Source organism: Perna viridis, chromosome 11, assembly GCF_037379345.1.
Source record: "Perna viridis isolate PV_CMFRI_1.1 ecotype Kerala chromosome 11, ASM3737934v1, whole genome shotgun sequence".
NCBI classification, from domain to species: domain Eukaryota; kingdom Metazoa; phylum Mollusca; class Bivalvia; order Mytilida; family Mytilidae; genus Perna; species Perna viridis.
In genome coordinates this window covers 15,411,196-15,430,323 of record NC_142455.1, presented here as the reverse complement: position 1 = coordinate 15,430,323, position 19,128 = coordinate 15,411,196, and the positions used below count along the sequence as shown (strand labels likewise).

The 19,128-nt window shown below is 32.9% G+C and overlaps 2 protein-coding genes across 2 annotated transcripts; both read right to left on the bottom strand.

Annotated features, from left to right (window-relative positions):
• Positions 1-343: 343 nt before the first annotated feature.
• On the bottom strand, positions 344-1,165 carry LOC148603098 (protein CFDP2-like). The gene is made up of 2 exons (XM_088553358.1): positions 793-1,165; positions 344-681 (listed from the first exon to the last, which is right to left on the bottom strand). Exons 1-2 carry the CDS (start codon positions 1,163-1,165, stop codon positions 344-346), a joined length of 711 nt encoding a protein of 236 aa, XP_088409484.1.
• A 3,235-nt stretch (positions 1,166-4,400) lies between these two features.
• Positions 4,401-18,977, bottom strand: LOC148603097 (cyclin-dependent kinase 5-like). Its single transcript, XM_088553723.1, has 11 exons — positions 18,855-18,977; positions 17,176-17,264; positions 16,020-16,087; positions 14,137-14,254; positions 12,880-12,975; positions 11,381-11,455; positions 10,181-10,277; positions 9,468-9,537; positions 7,795-7,855; positions 7,191-7,271; positions 4,401-5,995 (listed from the first exon to the last, which is right to left on the bottom strand). The coding sequence occupies exons 1-11, from the start codon at positions 18,889-18,891 to the stop codon at positions 5,873-5,875; spliced, it is 915 nt and encodes a 304-aa protein (XP_088409849.1). The 5' UTR covers positions 18,892-18,977; the 3' UTR covers positions 4,401-5,872.
• Positions 18,978-19,128: the final 151 nt, after the last annotated feature.

Here is a 19,128-nt window from a genome sequence, read left to right as displayed (position 1 = left end):
TTCGAGATACTTGTACTGTTGTTTGTACAGAGAGTTTTGGTGATCTTGTATACTTTTCCCATCTCCCTTTATTTGCAGCTGCTACAGCTTCCTCTGCTTGTTCGTCGAGAAAGTTTTTTCTGTCTTGTTTGGCGCCCTCTTTCACATCTTTATCAGCCTATTTGTATTCTTTCTGCAGCTTTTCTACCAGCCTGTTTGATTTGGCACCTAGCATCTTTCCTTTGATAGTTTTTCTCTTATCAATCTTTACCAGAGTTTCAGATGTTATCCACTCTTTCGATCTTTTATTTTTAAAGCCAAGAACCTTTTCTTCTGTTTCAGTGTATACTGTTTTGATATTGTCTCATTCTGTTGGTACATTTTCTGCATCTGCCGGTAGCACATCAAATCTATTCCTTAGTTCTATTTGGAATTTCTTAGCAGTATCATTTGATCTTAGCTTATGAATGTCGATTTTCTTTGTTTGTTGGCCTGTCTGATTCTTTCTGAACTTGAGTTTTAACGCTGCTGCAACAAGGCATTGGTCAGAGTTGATGGCAGCTCCTCGATAAACTATTTCATCTTTCAGGGATCTCCTCCATTTGCCGTTGATTGTAACATAGTCGATCTGGTTGACTGTTCTGCCATCTGGTGATTTCCAAATAAGTTTATTGATATCCTTATGTGGGAAGATGGTGTTTCCTACAATAAAGTTGTTGTTTTAGCAAGTATTGACGAGTCTCTCTTCATTGCCGTTGATGGTTCCACATCCACGTCTTCCTATAGTTTTCTCATATGTGGTGTTGTCACTACCCACTTTAGCATTGAAATCGCCTATTACCAGAAGGACATCATGTTGAGATACTTTAGATATTGTTGATTGCAGCTGTTCGCACCATTTATCTTTTACTTCCTCATCCGCATCATTTGTTGGTGCATAATACTGTAAAATTATAAGTTTGCAGTATTTAGAATTAAATCTGGCAAGCAATAATCTGTCGCTGATTGGTTCCCATTCCATCCAGGTCTTTGCTTTCTCCTGGGCAATGAGCAAAGCAACTCCATGCATGTGTCTATCTTGGTGTTCTGAGTGTAGGATGACTGTTCCATCATTATCTCTACTCCTTCCTGATCCTGTCCAATGGGTTTCACTCACACCTAGAAAATCTAGATTGTAGCGTTTCATCTCTCTAGTGGCCTGAACTGTTTTTTGATGGCTAAAACATGGTTCGAACATTCCATGTTCCAACCTTAACGGTGTTTTTGGATCCTCCTAGACTTTTATTCGCACTCTTCGTAGTCATACTGCCACCAGTGTGGCCAGAGTCCACAGATGGATCCGTCGACTTGAAATTTCTTGCAGTTTATGTAACGAGTTTGGTTTTTACAGTATGGAGTTGTTAGCCCCATGACAAACCTCCGCACTGGTGGACCGGGTTTTCTCTTTTGGTTGTCCTTCCCGTAGATGAATGCATTACCCTGCTAACGTTGTCATCTCCTCGGTTTTCTGTCTGGGTTGTCTCCCGTAGCCTTTGACCAAAAAGGCCATCACAAGGCAGTGATACTATTTACCCATAGTTGCGGACTAGGTTTGCAGGCATCAGGGCATATCCACACACCGGTGGGCCTGGCATGCCGTGCATTTTGGGGCCTAGTCTCCTCCTAGACCTTGTGTTTTAGCCTGGGGCCTCAAAGTACCTAGTTACCATATCTGGGACACAGGTCTTACTGCATGAGAGGCTATAATTGGAAGGAAAGACTGACAAATTGCTTCCTTTTCACAGCAAGCTGCTATCCAACGGCATGGCTGTAAACAAAACACACACTGTACACATCATACAGTCATTTGGCAAATATATTTCTTATCATAAGCTGTATCAATAAGTTTATAGTCCCTTCCCGTTAGTGTTATGCAAGATGTATGAAACAGACTTTTAGAAGTATTTGTACGCGTGTTAGCATAAGAGATTTTATTTGGTTTCATAAATGACCTTTACTTTTTGTTGTGCATTTTAATGCTGTCTGTGTCACAAAGTCGCCACTCCATTCAGATTGAATGTTATATGTTAATATACATGATAGAATTAGAAGCTTAATTCAACACCATGAAAACTGATTTATTCAACGGGTCATAGTTTTCCTTTTCTCGTTTGTCTACCCCTGACTTGACTTTTTATGAGCAACTCGGCGGGTGTTTCTAGAAAAACAGAGGACGCTTACCCTACCGGTGCACATGGTCCATGCTCCCAGTTTTTAGTGGAGTCCGAGTTGCTCATTTACTTTTGTTACTATGTATGTACGATTTTAGTTACTTTATGTTCTTTGTTGTGTATGTCTGTTTTCCATGTCTGGTCTTTGTCCCTGGATTACATTCTTTTGATTACCGCTATAACCTTGGTTCCCTTGATTACATTCTTTTGGTTACCGCTATAACCTTGGTTCCCTTGATTACTCTTTGGTTACCGCTATAACCTTGGTTCCCTTGGTTACTCTTTGGTTACCGCTATAACCTTGGTTCCCTTGGTTACTCTTAATATTTCATTATGATTTTGATACACAATGTAATTTAATATATGATGATATAGTACATTTTGTATTATGACGTCATGAAATTAAAATTTATATTCTTGTTTGGTGAACATGATTTGCTGTGCACCTTGCTGTAGTTGATAATAGTGTCAGTTGATTGAGATGATGTACATCACTGAGTGTAAAAGTATTGACAATATATTTTTAAGTAACTCTGTTCCACAAATTGGAGAGTTTGTATGGTAATATTGAATATTGAAATAGGTAAGGCAAACCAAAGTGGACAAAAATCAATATTTTGTAATATTACAAAATCATTTTTTTAATATTAGAAATTCATTTCGTAATATTAAAAATTCATTTTCTAATATTACAAATTCCTGATTTAGTAATATTATAACATATCACACATTTTGTAATATTACATTTCAATTTGTAATATTAGAAAATCACTTTGCAATATTGCAAAATCAGTCACATCTTTTAATATTACAAAATGATTTTCTAATTTTAAAAAATCGTTATTGAATATGACAAATCCACTTTCTAATATTAAAAAATAGTTTTTTAATATTAGAAATTCAATTGAATTTTTAACATTAAAAAAAGTGTTTTGTGATAAAAAGAAATCTAATTTGTAATATTAGAAAATGAATTTGTACTGTTAAAAATTCATTTTTTAATATTAGAAAATGCTCATTTTTGTCCACTTTGGCTTGCCATCAACTACAGAACATAATTCCCATAATAGTAAGAGTAAGAAAATTTCCTGATATGCACAACAACATAATATGGTGTTCTTGCTATATACCAAGGTTTATGAATTTCAGCCAGGTAGTTTTAGAGGAGTTGCAATGACAACCTGATACATGATGATTTTCAGTCAATAACTACACAGGCAAATATTTTTCATGTGAAATTCATGTTAATCGAGCTTCACGTGAAATTCACATAAAATTAACATGATTTTCATGTGAAATTCACTAAACACGAATTTCATGTGAACATTTCGTGTGAATTTCATGTGAAGGCTCAATTCACCTGAATTTCACTTGAACTCTGTCACTTAGTTTATTTGCTCAATTCGTGTGAAAATCAAGTGAAGTCCGTGTGAAAATCATGTGAAATAATTTTCGCCTGTGTACCAGTAGTTCAAAGGAGCACAACTCCCAGAAAAATTAGACAATCAAAATTTCCCCAAAACATGCACAACTGCATATGGTGTTCTTGCAAAATACCAAGTTTCATGAAATTCAGTTCAGCAGTTTACGACAATTTGTGATGACAAGCTGATACATGATTTATGGTTAATATTTCTAAGTTCAAAGAGGTTTAACTCCCCTAAAAATTGGGCAATCAAAATTTCCTGATAATATGGTGTCCTTGCTATATACTAAGTTTTAGGCATTTCTGTTGAGTAGTTTTAAAGGAGTTGCAATGACAAGCTGAAGTGATACAGATGGATGGAGAGACAGAAGGACGGACTGACAGATGGAAGGACGGAGTGACCTAATTCCTAGACCTGCTTCCATCTTGGGGTTAAAATTGTATGATGTGTTCATTATATAGAAGCATTTTCATAATGTCTTTTAAGGACCAAATATGTAGCCAATAAGATTTCTTTTAAGTATATTAATACATACAAGTATTTGTGATACAAGGCAAGGATTCATAGGGGCCACATTGGGTGAACACCTCCCTCCCAAAATTTAGACTTCTGTGTGTGCATAAAATCATAATTTTTCACTAATTTTGCTGCCTAGCTTTGCCATTAATTCTCTTTACACCCAAACCTGAATTCCTGGATCCACACCGAGATACAACTAAAATTGTTGAAGTCTTAATAACTAATACATGCATATGTATAAATTGGCCAAATATTTTACAAACAATTATTTTTTTCATGAAGTTTATTGCACATTAACAGTTCAATGAACTTAGCAAGACATAACATTACACAGGCAAATATTTTTCAAGTGAATTTCATGTTAATCGAGCTTCACATGAAATTCATGTGAAATTCACATGAAATCAACATGATTTTTATGAGAAATTCACTAAACACGAATTTCATGTGAAGGCTCCTTTCACCCAAATTTCATGTGAACTCTGTCACTTAGTTTATTTGCTCAATTCAGGTGAAAATCATGTGAAATTCGTGTGAAAATCACTTGAAATAATTTTGCCTGTGTAAACAATATGAAACAACACTGTCTAAGCAATACCATTTAGTTTTCCCTCTGTTTGGGCTCGTGTCAGTTTTCAGATGTTCAAAAGTCATGGAAGTAACTTTATGGGATTTTTTTTTACCACAGCCATTCAAGACATGTTTGGGAATTTTTCTACGTTTGAATTAGGCAGGGTTGTTGAACAAGGAATACAAAATACTAAATTTTGTTCATTTAGTACCTTTTTGTGAACAGAATAAATCAAACAAATTTTGAAAACCATGCACACCGTAAGTGTCTTAATATTCTTAACAAACAATAATAACTTCATAAACCATTCAAACTTTGCTAACATTTAAAATTGATTTTCAAGAATGAAGTATTTTCATATGAGAGGATTGATATAAGTAAAAAAACTAACACACACATTGATTAATTAAGAAACGCCCATAATTACAAGTCAAACTTAATGTATTTGCTCAATCAATACCTTTATTATCGTCACTCAAAAAATGTTAAATTTAAATAATAATAGAATAATTAATTGGAACAAAACATAACCAGATAAAGCTTTTTCCAGACAAAAACTTCATATACTTATGTTTCAAAAATAAAAACACTGACCCGTTTATTTTTTCTTCTCATATTGTTCTAGCATAAAAGCTGTTATAAGATTTCACAACCCTTTGAAATCCTTATTATTTTCAAACAGAGCAGTGAACATCCTTAAATGACAAATTAATAAAAGTTAACTAAGAATGGCAGAATCTGCACTTTTTGCCAAATATGAGTTTTATGAGAAGGGGATGAAGAGAATGCAATTAGTATACCACTATCAATGGTCTCTTAATCTAGTAAGTAAATATAGATGAGCTCTTGCTTCATGATGACCCAAATACTAATTGTTCATTTTAGATTTTATTCTACTTTGGAATGGACCAAAGACATACCCGTTAACCTTTGGAACAGTTCATGTAAAAGCAAATTCATAAAGTAAAAATTCAATTTTTTTAGTATTTTTCACAGAAAATATAGAAATTTTAACCAAATATCTCCCACAAATCTTAAATTTTTATGTGGGAGATTCTATATTTTTCATTGATTTTGTGGGAGTTACCCCTAATGTGGGTGGGTTAACAGGTATGACCCATGATAACACTACATATAGCAATACAAACAAATATTGAGATCAAGAGTTATCTGCCATGAGATAAATTTGTATGATCATTCTTTATTCCTGGGTCAAGATCGTAGAAGTAAGCATGCTGCAGCCCATCCTCAGCTGAAAGCCTCCCTGGAGGGTTACACACAAGTAATCTCTGAAATAAAATATCACATCAATAACTGATTTCATTTACTCCTTATGTAAAATTTGAATCAAATTGTACATTCATTATAAGAATAATAAATTAATGAACATTTTACATTCATTATAGATCTAATAAAGGACATTGTCCTCATAATGGTAATCAATGCGACTTTAACCTTTAACCTTAGAAGCATTGAGAGCCTAATTTCAGTCTGACAGGAAGTTAATTTGTAATTAAATACCAAGGGTAATACAAAGCAAGGATCTTCTTTAGTTTCGTATCTTTAACAATATTACATGATTACAGCTCCCATCCTAAAGTGTTTTAAATTATGAGGAAAAATTAATCCTACTTGATTTAAAACTGCATAAAGGCATTAGGCCAGTCTTTTTTTTTTAAATACATGTATCAATATATTCAACTTCCAACCTCTTACAGATTGCACATGCCTCATATTATCATCTATACATGTAATAAAAGACATACTATAGACTGAACTTCTTTTTAAAATAAACAGATTCTAAAGATATGAGAATTATATTGAATTATGGATCATTTTGAATGTGACATTATTGTGATGTTAAGGAACATTTGTCTCTTTAGAAGGAAGAACTACATGTTGTATTTTCCCACCACTCTACCAGGTTAGGGGGAGGATTGAGGGCTCATGAACAAGTTTAACCCCACCACATACTTTAAGTGCCTGTCCCAACCAAGGCACTTGTAGTCCAGTAGTTGTCGTTTTCATGTTCATTGTTTATTATTTTACAATTTTTCTATTAATTATGTCAATTTTTTTCTTTTGTGAATATTTTCACTTCATTTATTTTGGGGCCTTTTAAGGCTTGCAAAAATCCACAAAAACCACGAAAATTGGAGCCCATTAAATACAATTAAATTACAGAATTTTACACATGACAACAAATTTCAGTTTATTGACTCTTGAGTTAGGAAAAGTAATAAATTGATGATCAATGAGTCTAATTATAAGACACTTTCTAATTTGAAAAAGGCAACTCTTATGATTTGTTTTCCATAGCACAATTTTATAAGTGATTCTCTGAGTATTTGATAACGTCACAATAGATTACGATCAATAAATAAACATGACAGTCACCAAACAGATCACAAATTTCTCAAATTCAAGTCCAAAAGTGGCTATAATTAGTGAAAATTAGAGATAGAAATTTCCATTGTATTATACCTGTAGAAGATCTCGTCCTTTAGAGTTGAGTTTAGGTACAACTTGTTGCCAAGTTGTGCTGACTTGATACAGAGGGAAAGGCTAAAATGAAAAGAATACAAGATTTTTTTCTTGGCACTTTTGGCAGAATGTAGTCATAAAGAGAAGTATAAAAATGTTTGTATTCAGGCTCCTTATATCAATCTTCTTATGTAAGCATCAAAGTAACTTGGATTGATTTCATTCTGTTTCAAATAAAAGCTTAAAAGGCTTTGGTGAAATTGAATATGATACAAATATATCAATGATTTCAAGAGTTATGTATGTCCCTTACCCTAGATCTAACTCCTTAATCAAATGTAAAAAGTAAAAATAATATAAAGAGTAAAGACACAACAGATAAAATGCTTTTTCTGAAATAACAAGGGGGTTGATCATAGTTTATGTCTTACATATCAATTTAACTTCCATAACTCTCAAATGAAGAATGAAGAAAGAGCACATCCATACATCACAAAAACAATTTACTGAAAGAAAAAGATATTAACATTTCTCGAATGTTATACAGACAGATGAACAGACAGCCCTGTAATATATTTGCCCAAAGATATGATTAAGGACATACCTTATACTCAGGTAACTGTGACATGCCTTGCCAGGTATCATCAGTAGGTGTTCCCAATAATCTTACTTGTTAAGGACAAATATAAATTCAAAATGGTGTGCATGCTGAGAACGAGTGGAGGATTATTGTTTGCTGAGGTGGATCTGGAAGGGGGTTCTGCAGGTTGGAACCCACGTTTTGCTGAAACTTTTGTTAAATTGCAAAATTTTGTCTTATAATGAGCAAATGATTGCTGAGACTCCCCTCCAGATCTAAATTTCAGATTAAGACCACTTTTTTTAAAAAGAAATTTTCTAGGATGGCCTCAGGTTTGTTTCCAATTAACTTAAGTGGACAATACATAAAACACTTCATTGCACCTTTTTTTCTTCATCTAAATTAAATTCTGATTTCACCTGTTCATTGCTTAGAGAGATATAAATTCTTCCATACCTAACCCAAGTCTTTAGACTGATTCTGTTAATGTTAATTTATTTTTTTTGAAGATTTGGTCACTGCTCAAAGTTTCTTCAGGGAATTTGACCTTTATGGTACACTTTTGAACATTTCATCATGTCTCTACAGAATAAATTGTTTAAATAGCAGAAAATTGTGAAAATTTTCCCTCAGCTGTTGAAGTCTATGTCACTTTTTAAAATATTTTTTGACAATTAAATTAAAAAAAAAAAAAGGGCCAGTCAGGTTACTGGAAATAAGAATTTAAAAAAAATTCCAGTCTTAGTGTTCTTTCACCCAATTTTTTTAATGAGTTCCTTAAGAGTTTAGCTTGTTCAAGATGTAGTGTTAATCAATGGTATTTTTCAGCACCTGTTAGTCTTCATAACAAACTACTTAAACTGCAGAGGTGACTGTAAACTTCACTATAAACATAGTATTTATCATGAAGTGAAAATTGATACATGTATTATGAATATGATCATTTGACAGAGTCACGAAAACATTACCAACAGCTGAAATATTTTAACATCAATAATTTGTGACCTTGTAAAGAATATTTGTCTACAGTATCTTCTGGCTTCAATTTTACTGTTTTTTTTGTTACAATACAGCTAAGGAATATGTAAATGCTACATACAAAGCAACAAACTTTTTCATGTTACCTGTGCAATTGGAGCTCCTTAGCCTTTTTTTATTACAAAAAGAAAAAAAATCTTGGAGGCACCTGTCAGGAGAATCTGTCAGGAATTTGACCAATCCAATTCTAAATTTATACTCCTCCCTTCATGTCAAAATTCTTGAAAGAGTTATTAATATATTTCTAGTGATATCTATCAAATTTTTTTAAGCATCACTTGCTGGATAGAACTATTTTGATTTGCATATGACTACAATTCTGCAAATTTTTCAAGAAGAAATCTTCTTTTTGCATCCAAGATTATTTTTTTAGTGTAGCAGATATGGTACATTAGATTCGATTGGTTAACTGTGGGGTAGTTAATGAGCATACTTGATATACACTTCTGTGTGGAAAATTCTTTAGTTCTACAACAAGCCCTTCCTTGCAGAAATACATATCAAGCTTGTTCATAAACTACCCCACACTTAACATGGGAGGGTCTATATTTAGCAGTTCAAACCTTAAAACACTCATGAAAATGCACCAGACAAGAAACAATACATATCTGTTCCAAGCTTCAAAACTCTTGTGATTCATAGGGTTAATGTAAGGATACTTAAAGATTCTTTTAAGTTGATCATCAACATCATTACCAGGGAACAGAGGCCTTCCTGCATTGGCAAGTTCTGGAAAAAATGATGGAAATATTACACTATAACTGGTAAAATATGGCATTTATGGAACATTATGTGATACTCTACCATGTAATGGTAAAAAAAGGGAGATGACAAAATATTCAAAATGGCCCAACTTGAAAGCTACTGTGTATTTTGGATTTTACAGTTTATGGTACTAAAGAATTGTGCAAAGTTGAAAAAAAATCATTGATTAGTTCTCAAGTTTCATCTAGAAACCACTAGGGGTGGATAGATGGACCTACATGCAACTTTTCAGAGGGTATTATATAATACCTAACCACTTAATGTTTTAAGGAGGTAGACTTGGGTAAGGGACATAACTCATGAAATCAGTGATATGTTTGTATCATATTCAATTTCATTAAAGCCTCTCAAGCTTTCATTTGAAGCAGAATAAAGAGAATCCAAGCTAATTAGATGCTTACATAAGACTGATGTAAAATGCTGAATACAAACATTCCAATGATTTTTAAGAGTTGTGTCCCTTACCCTGGGTCTACCTCCTTAAACCTGTGTTAACAAAATATCTGCCTGAAAGAGATTTGGTTAAGACAGTTTCATTGAAATATAAAACAAAACAAGGAAGCAATTTCTTTTATTTATAGTTTTATTTAATCAAGATTTACTATACCTGCAAATATACATCCAGCTGACCACATATCTATAGAGGTTGAGTACATCTTAGCACCAAACAATACATCAGGAGGTCTATACCAGAGTGTTACTACCTGTAAATAATGAGAAAAAGATAGTCTTTTGGTTTTCAAACAGGTTATTAATGGGCTTTCTATGTGTAACTTTTTATCTTTTTTTGGTGTTGTATGATTTGTAATCAGTATACATTGTTTTTTTTTTGCAATGGTTTTTATGTAGCCAACCAAAAAGCAGAAACTGCAGATATCGGAAGTAATCGTACAAAAAAAAAAAAACACTTTCAAGTAAATTCCAGATATGAAAAAGTGGATTCCACTTTAAATTGGAAGAAAATCAGGTCTTGGTGGACTAAAAAGTGTGAAAAATAATCCCCATGAAATTGATTTTGAAAAAAAATATGCCAGAAAATATGATCACTTGACAGAATCAGACAAAAAAAAAAAAATAGCAATCGCAAAAATTAATTAATACCCCTTACTATACCTTCTCTATTAATCTCTTTATTATTTCTACATGATGTTTAACTGTTTTACTGAGAAGTTAATTGTACAAATGAAACATTTGATTTGTAACAAGCTTTCTGATTGGTTGGTTCTCTTTGAGCATCTAATTTTATTTTGTATCACCTGGTTTGGTACAATGACATTGTTAGTATAGATTGGGCTGCACTCTCAATTCAAATAATCCTTAATAACATAATGTTTTGATTACAAATCAAGTATCAATATCTGGACTGTCACCTATTAGAAATTGAATTATAAGGAATACTTAATAACATGTTCAAAAATAAGAAACATTAAAAAAGAAATCAACTGAAAACTTAGTTAACATCACAGGCACTTCCAAGTGATTATTTACTAAAAGAAGTTACAATGACCAAATAAAAATGACACTGCTAATTTAAAACATTTTTGACTTTTTCATATAAATTAGTACAGTCTTTCCCATGGCATACCAAAAAATGGACAAATATGTCATTCTAGCAGCTTGCCGACAATGACCACATTCTTCCAGCAGCCAAAGGCTTAAGTTAACTTAAATCATGACTTGTTTAGGAGGCTGTTAAAACTTAGAAGATCTGAAGGCATAGTTTTTTTAGTTTTACATAATTCCTTTAAACTATAGTCATCAGCTCCTGTTTCGTTTAAACAATAGAAGTTAATAAAGTTTATCTCACCTCAGCTGAGTAAAATCTCACTGGAATTCCAAAAGCTCTGGCTAGTCCAAAATCAGCCAACTTTAATTCACCATTCTGTAAGTAAGATAAATTAAAGGTAGATTGATTGATTGACTGACTGATTGATTGATTGATTGATTGATTGTTGGGGTTTAATGAAATCCAGGTGATGGACATAAAATGGATGATAAAATAAACATGAAATGGTGATGAAATGAAAAAATTGGATAGGACACAAGGATAATAGGGTCGACAAATTTTGATTGCCACAGGAAATAGGGAGAGGTGGTTAGGGTCAGGCAATTTTACCTCCTGTGGTGGAGCCCAAAGGTTCCTACTCCAAACAAAGGTTCTTTCACATGCAAGAAACTTTGGTTTTTGGTCAAGTTTTCCGTGTTATTGCCTGACAATCCCAGCATATAACATGCCAAGGGCACCAGGGGCATACAACGAATTTGCTCTGTGGGCAGAGTGCCCTAGCCACCGGCCAGGGTTATAAGCACAATTTAGTCACCTTTTGCAACAAGCTTAGCATTGCTGTGAGCCTATGCTTTTGACACCCGGACCTGCATGAGGCGATTAATGGTAGACACAACATATTCAAAGTGCAACAATTTAGTTGAGTAATAGCTTTCATTGGTTTTAAGTACCAGCAGCCCCTTTTCACAAAAAATCGTAAACAGTATTTACTGTTCCTTGTGTTTAGAAAATTAAACACAATGAACAAAGGCCAGAACCTTGGTTACCATGACATCTATATTTAATGGCTTAGTTGTTGTAGTCCTACTAGATAAATGAATATAGAAAGGCTATATCAATATAAACAGAACCGGCTTTTAAAAACAAGTCAACTATTAAAACTAATTTGATTGTTTTAGCCCTTCTAGTTAAATGTCTTAAAATTGTGTCTGTTTACATGATAAATTACCTTACTGATCAGTAGGTTCTGAGGCTTGAGATCACAGTGGAGTACATTTACACAAAAGATTATCTTACTGATCAGTAGGTTCCGAGGATTTAGATCAGTATGTCCTGAGGCTTGAGATCACAGTGGAGTACATTTACACAAAAGATTATCTTATTTATCAGTAGGTTCTGAGGCTTGAGATCACAGTGGAGTACATTTACACAATAGGTTATCTTATTCATCAGTAGGTTCTAGGGCTTGAGATCATAGTTGAATACATTTACATAATAAGTTACCTTATTTATCAGTAGGTTCTGTGGCTTCAGATCACGATGGAGTACTTGACATAATAAGTTACCTTATTTATCAGTAGGTTCTGTGGCTTCAGATCACGATGGAGTACTTGACATAATAAGTTACCTTATTGATCAGTAGGTTCTGTGGCTTGAGATCACGATGGAGAACTTGACATAATAAGTTACCTTATTGATCAGTAGGTTCTGTGGCTTCAGATCACGATGGAGAACTTGACATAATAAGTTACCTTATTGATCAGTAGGTTCATGATGGAGTACTTGACATTATAAGTTACCTTATTTATCAGTAGGTTCTGTGGCTTCAGATCACGGTGGAGTACATTGTTGGAGTGACAGAATGCTAAACCCCTCAGTAACTGGTACATAAAAGACTGGAAAACAAATAACATTAGGAATCTTAACATCATTGAAAGCACTAGAAAGAAATCTAAGATTCAAATTCTCTGACACAGGTCTGTTGAGTTTAAGGGAATATTGACATCATAATTAAGCATTTCTGAGATTTCCTTGTCTGTCTTGCTATATTCTTTACCTAGCATTTTTTTTGTAAAAGGTTGGTCAACTGGAAAAGCCCTTTTCCCCCAGTTACTTTGTATTTTCATAAGAAATCTAACAAAACATTTTCAAAGTTGGACCAAAAATAAAAACAAAAGTAAAAAAAAAAGATTTTTTGGAGTGTAGTCCCTTAATCCCCTCTAACTGTAAGAGATTATTGAAATTCAGTGCCCTTGTTTCTTCAGCGACATCTTTAAATGAAAATGCCAGCAAAATTGATAGAATCGATAAAAATTGCTCTCCTTTGAATTTTGTATTAATTTATGATTAACCTCTTAAACAAACTGATCCTACTTCAGGAAATAAACTGTCTCATCAAATCAAAATAATGCTTAGCGCTTATCAAGTAGGAATTGGGGAAAAAACATAATGAAAGCCAGTCCATTAGACAACTATCAGTAGTGAAATAAGAATACACCCCCAATTTTGAAATTATTGAACCAGTCATTAAATTTGAATGTGCAACTCCTTATCCCAATATTGACATTACTGAACCAGTTCTGAAATTAAAATACAACACCACACCCCCCCCCCCCAAATTTTGAAATTATTGGACCTATCAGATACAGATGATATTGCACCTGGTTTTTGTCGTGGTAATACCCCCTTTTCTATATCTCTGAAATATATATATATATATATATATATATCTATATTTCTATATCATAGTTTTCCTTTCCTTGTTTGTCTACCCCGGACTTGACTTTTTATGAGCAACTCGGCGGGTGTTTCTAGAAAAGCAGAGGACGCTTACCCTACCGGTGCACCTGGTCCATGCTCCCAGTTTTTAGTGGAGTTCGAGTTGCTCATTTACTTTTGTAACTTTGTATGTATGATTTTAGTTACTTCATGTTCTTTGTTGTGTATGTCTGTTTTCCATGTCCGGTCTTTGTCCCTGGATTACATTCTTTTGATTACTGCTATAACCTTGGTTCCCTTGATTACTCTGAAACAATCATACACTAAAGATGTTATACCTGTACAGTATCCTGGTCTATTTCACCATTACAACTGTCAAAGTACTTCTTCAAGTCTTGATCGCAATATTCAAAAACCAATGTAAGTTTCTTCTCACTGTGTAACACATCATGTAATCTGAAAAAAAAACGACAAATACTTGTACATGTATTATTATTCATCAGTAAATTTGTTTTAGGACTACAAAGGTCAAACCCATACCAAGGCTGAACCCTAGGTACATGCATGTACATGTATGGCCACTACTTCAAATGTTGACACATCTTTGTACTTAGATAGAGCAAGCACAGGGGTACAATTTAGCTAAATATGACATACATGGAACCCTCAACACACTGCATTTCTCATTAGTGTGACATTTCCAACCCATTGCATTTCATAGGATATCGGGCACTATGTAAATTGGTGTGTGTACATGTACCAGTATTGAAACAACTTTCCATTGAATGCATATCAACCTTTGCTCATATTAGTAATACAGCCTATAATTATGAAAGATTTCTAGCAGAATTTAAGTTCCTTTTTCTATTTGTGGTCTTCAAACTTAGAGCTATAATTTAGCAATATCAAAATTAAATATCAATAAGACTCCTTTCAAGGAGAAGGGGCATTAAGGGTCCTCATTGGCCTAAATACAATTGAACTTTAATCCGCAAGTGTTGGAAGTGTAAATTGTGAATTTGGAGAATTGAATCAATATCTAGAAACTAGAAGGGTTTCTGAAAATTCTGACATCAAAAAGACAATGTTTACAAGAATTCAGAAATTTGGTTAACATTTTTAACTTTTTCTGTCATTTTCTTGTCATAACTTTGGCGAAAAAAAAAACAGGGTCCACATTCAAAAAACATTTAAATATGCAATGAATACATTCTATATTACATAGTTTCTCATATGTACAAAAAATAAATCTATTTCTTGGGTGTGAACATATTTTTCTAGAAGTAAATATGTCCCAAAAACAATATCACCATTTTAAGCAGTTTTTTTGTTAAACGATGTGACTTCGTCATTACATTATAAACTAAAGCCCCAAAAGATTCAATTTTCTAATACTTACTGCGTTTTGAACATTTTTTATGTCAAATTACAACAATGTTATTATCATGGCCATAATCATGGCCTTATGCTTCAACAACTTTGTATTGAAAAAATATAATATGCTCTACAGTCACAACTTAAAATAACTGCATCAGGGTTAATTCGGAAAAAAATGGAGAAAGAATGGACAATATAATTAAACTTGGTACAACTCTGCATTTTAATTCTGATGAAATATTTGACACAGCATACACTGTATGTTTCTAAGGGCTGTTCCATTAAAAAGGTACCCAGGGAAATCACTTTTTTACCAGAGTAGCCACCCATAGAAGTTCTCTTGATGGTTTGTACTAATCTTTACATTCTGTCAAGAGACCTGATCACCCACCTATATACAAAGAATAAAAATGCCTCCCCTGTCCCTCTTTTGTTTTACTGGAACAGCCTTAAAACAGAATGTAGACATTTAATTTGAAATTAGACATTTTCAAATTTTAGTCCAATGTTTAAAATCTAATTGTAAAGTTGATTCAAGAACCCCAGAGATCTTCAGTTTTTTTAAAAATAAACAATGTTTAAGTCTAAACCCTTGGATCTCAAATGTTGGCCAATTTGAAAACAACTCCCAGAATACATAACAAGATTCACCATTTTTTTGGCAGAATATATATGTATGTCTACTGGATAATTCCATTTTGTTTTATTTTGTTTTTTTTTTAACATTTCAGAATAATACAATTTTAAAAGCAAAGATTTGGTTGTGAAAGAGTCTTTAAATTTGTGTGCTTTAGTAAAATGTATATGAATATAGCCATTCGTTTGGGTTAAATAAAACACATACCTGACTATGTTTTTGTGTGTTAATTCTTTCAACAGGCAAATTTCTCTTAATGCTGAACTTGGAACACCCTAAGAGAGAAAACAATTTATCCATTATTAATGATTTTTATAGTTGTATTTGAGATGTTGCGATCATCTCCACATAGGACATATTCATTTGTAAATTCCACACATAGGATATGTAACATTTAAAATAAAGAAGAGTGATTTCGATTCTGCATGAATATGAAATCAAGAGGATAAAGTAAAAACAAAAACAATACAGTGATATATCATCTAAGAAAGTTAGCATAGTTCTACCATTGTTGATATAAAGAACACCTTAAAACACCCTTCACATAAAACAGTCTATCTAAAATGTCCACTGAACTAATAACAACATCATTACTTCACCCACTGAACTAATACCAACATCATAACTTCATAAGTCTTGGTATGTTTATAAAACAGAGCAGATTTTATAGCCTTCAGACAAATTTTGTTAATTTTTCAAACCAATACATTTTTTTGGGGTGAATTTGAATTTAATCAACATGATAACCATTTTTGGTGAAACATGGTTATGCATGTCCTCTCTTAAACTTCAACAAATACTAATAAAAATTATGTATAGAAAAATCATAGGTCAATTACACACTTCAATAATTCATTCATAAGACCTTGACCTTTGAACTTCAAACCCAGAAATTATCTTTCTAATCCATAAGAATGATATGGACTTCACCTGTTACATTAAACTTCTCGAAGGCTTCCTTAACTTATGCTTTTGGGACCAATCTTCAGATAAAAAATTCTATTTTGTTACCAGTAAGTCATGTGACCTTGAACTTTGACCCATTGACTCAAAATTCAATAGCTGTCTTCACCTTAATCAGTTATTCACATAAATTTTTTTTCATTTAAATTCATAAACCCTTACCGAAGTTCTGATCAGGAAAATAAATGTTTGGACAGATCGGAGAAATGGAAGGATGGATAAAAAGTCAAATTATATAACCCCCAACCTTGCCAAAAGGCATGGGACAACAATGCTACATTTGTGTCTTTTATCATAGTGTACACACAGTATTCAGGAGGTCTTTCAGAACAAGTCATAGGAAACTGAAAAGGCAAAATCCAACTGAAGTAAAGTGTATGATGTATGATAAAAACTTTACCTCATCATCATCATCCAGACGAACCCTCTTCAAAGCAACAACCTCATGAGACTCACGATTCCTGGCTTTGAAAACTGTGCCATATGTTCCTGCAAATAGACATTAATACAATGTACAGGTCTTATTCAATTTATTGTACAGTAATATTCTTAAAGGTTATATATACCGGTATATATATCATTGATAGTTAATAAAATTAGCAAGAACATTTTATATATGTTTTTATCCTTAACTACTGAAAGAAAAATGGTACATGCACATGTACATACATGTAGCTATAAATTAAAGTGATTTATGTTTTTGTACCTGGAAAAATCTGTGCAACTACATTTGTGATCTGTCAGCTATCATTGATCTGATCAATTTGTCTAACTGATTTGATAAACCAGTCATCCATTCCATTTTACACTGCCTGACTGCTGGGTGGGTTACATGTATATAATTAAGAAAAGGACACAAATTTACTTTAAATTAATAGATATGGTACAACAATGCTATCTTATGCATTTTGAAATAAGTTATTTTCTTTCTCTATTTGCTTTTTAAAATAAAATGCTGATTATGCATTCCATGAAAATAAAAATTAAGATGAATTGATCGTTCCCAATATTACTTAACAAAACTGCAAACAGACAGGTCACCCATCAGTCAATTATTGGTCATTGATCAGTCAAACAGTTGCATCGATCGGTTAAGGGATTCTGGAACTATAGCATGTACTATAATTTCAAAAATAATAGTGATGTATTATTGTGAAAAATTTGACAGAAATTGGCAATAATAAAACTTGCAAAATGCAATTTTTAACATTATTGATGTGAAATTTTTCTAAAAACAGCAAAAATTAAAACTGCATTTTCGGCTAAAATCACAAAATAGCAATAATCAATGCACACAATTATTTCTGAAAGAATAGCTTGTTTAAATTTCAATCTAACAGACTTATGAAATCAAATTGGAAGCAACACAATGTCAGTTACATGTATCCGTCGTCTAGATGCCTCAGTGAAAATTTATTAGAACTTTGTTAGGGTGATTGAATTCACAGTCATGTCAGCAGTTTTTGATACGCATTTGTTGGAGGTCTGTATAGTTAGAATTGAAAAATAAAAAAAGAAAAAACCAATCATATGCACTAAAAACTGTAAAAGACTTTAAGTAACCAGCTTCGAACAGAAAAAAAATGAGTGAAATGCAAAGTTATGAAAGAATACAAAACCGCTGTTAGGTGATCGAAAAACCATTAAACAGAAGACGATTGGCAGTGCGGGAGCCACTGCCAATAAATATCCACTTTCCAGAGGCCTATTTATCCTCAGTGTAGAAAACAATTAACTGCCTTGATACAGTGAGACCAGACTCAAACCCCCTCTTTGTCTGAAAATTTTGTAAATTTAACCCGAATTATAAAAACGCCTCTCTGGATCCGCCATTTATGGCTCATAAACAATGCAATGAAATTCAAACATTTATTGTTTGCCAGAAAAATTCCAAATCTAAACTGATTACATGAACTGAAAAGTACTCACAATTTAAGATAACGAACTTCGAAACGAAACGAAACAAAATAGCATAAGCAAATCAAACAAACTATATCGCCAAAATTACGATGATGTGGTGTACATATATTGTTGGGGTTGTTTTCATATAAAGTGACTTATAAACTATGTTATGAGAACCTTCGCCTATTTTTTCCAATTTTTCATAATTTTGCATCTTCTTGGGAGCGGGGTTAAAAAATATTGGGGAGTCACACGATCATTCGATCAAAATATAACAGACAATTCGGTCCAATTTCAGCTAGGCACCAGGTATTTTTTCCTACTTTCTACTTTTAAAATCCTTGCCGGTACTTAAAAAAACTGAATAAGCTGTTCTCAGTAAACAGGACCCATTCTATCGATGGTAATTTTGTGATCAATTAACATATGTATTTGTAAAATCACCATAGGG

Bases quoted from the DNA above. Each gene is read 5' to 3' on its own strand.
- LOC148603098 (XM_088553358.1), bottom strand. From the start codon at position 1,165: ATGAAACGCTACAATCTAGATTTTCTAGGTGTGAGTGAAACCCATTGG. The intron at 682-792 runs GTAGTGACAACA...ACTTTATTGTAG, and splicing joins CGATTTCAATGCTAAAGTGG to GAAACACCATCTTCCCACAT.
- LOC148603097 (XM_088553723.1), bottom strand. From the start codon at position 18,891: ATGCAAAATTATGAAAAATTGGAAAAAATAGGCGAAG. The intron at 10,278-11,380 runs GTGAGATAAACT...CATTATTTACAG, and splicing joins TGAGATTTTACTCAGCTGAG to GTAGTAACACTCTGGTATAG. The intron at 7,856-9,467 runs GTATCCTTACAT...TTAACAAGTAAG, and splicing joins CAACTTAAAAGAATCTTTAA to ATTATTGGGAACACCTACTG.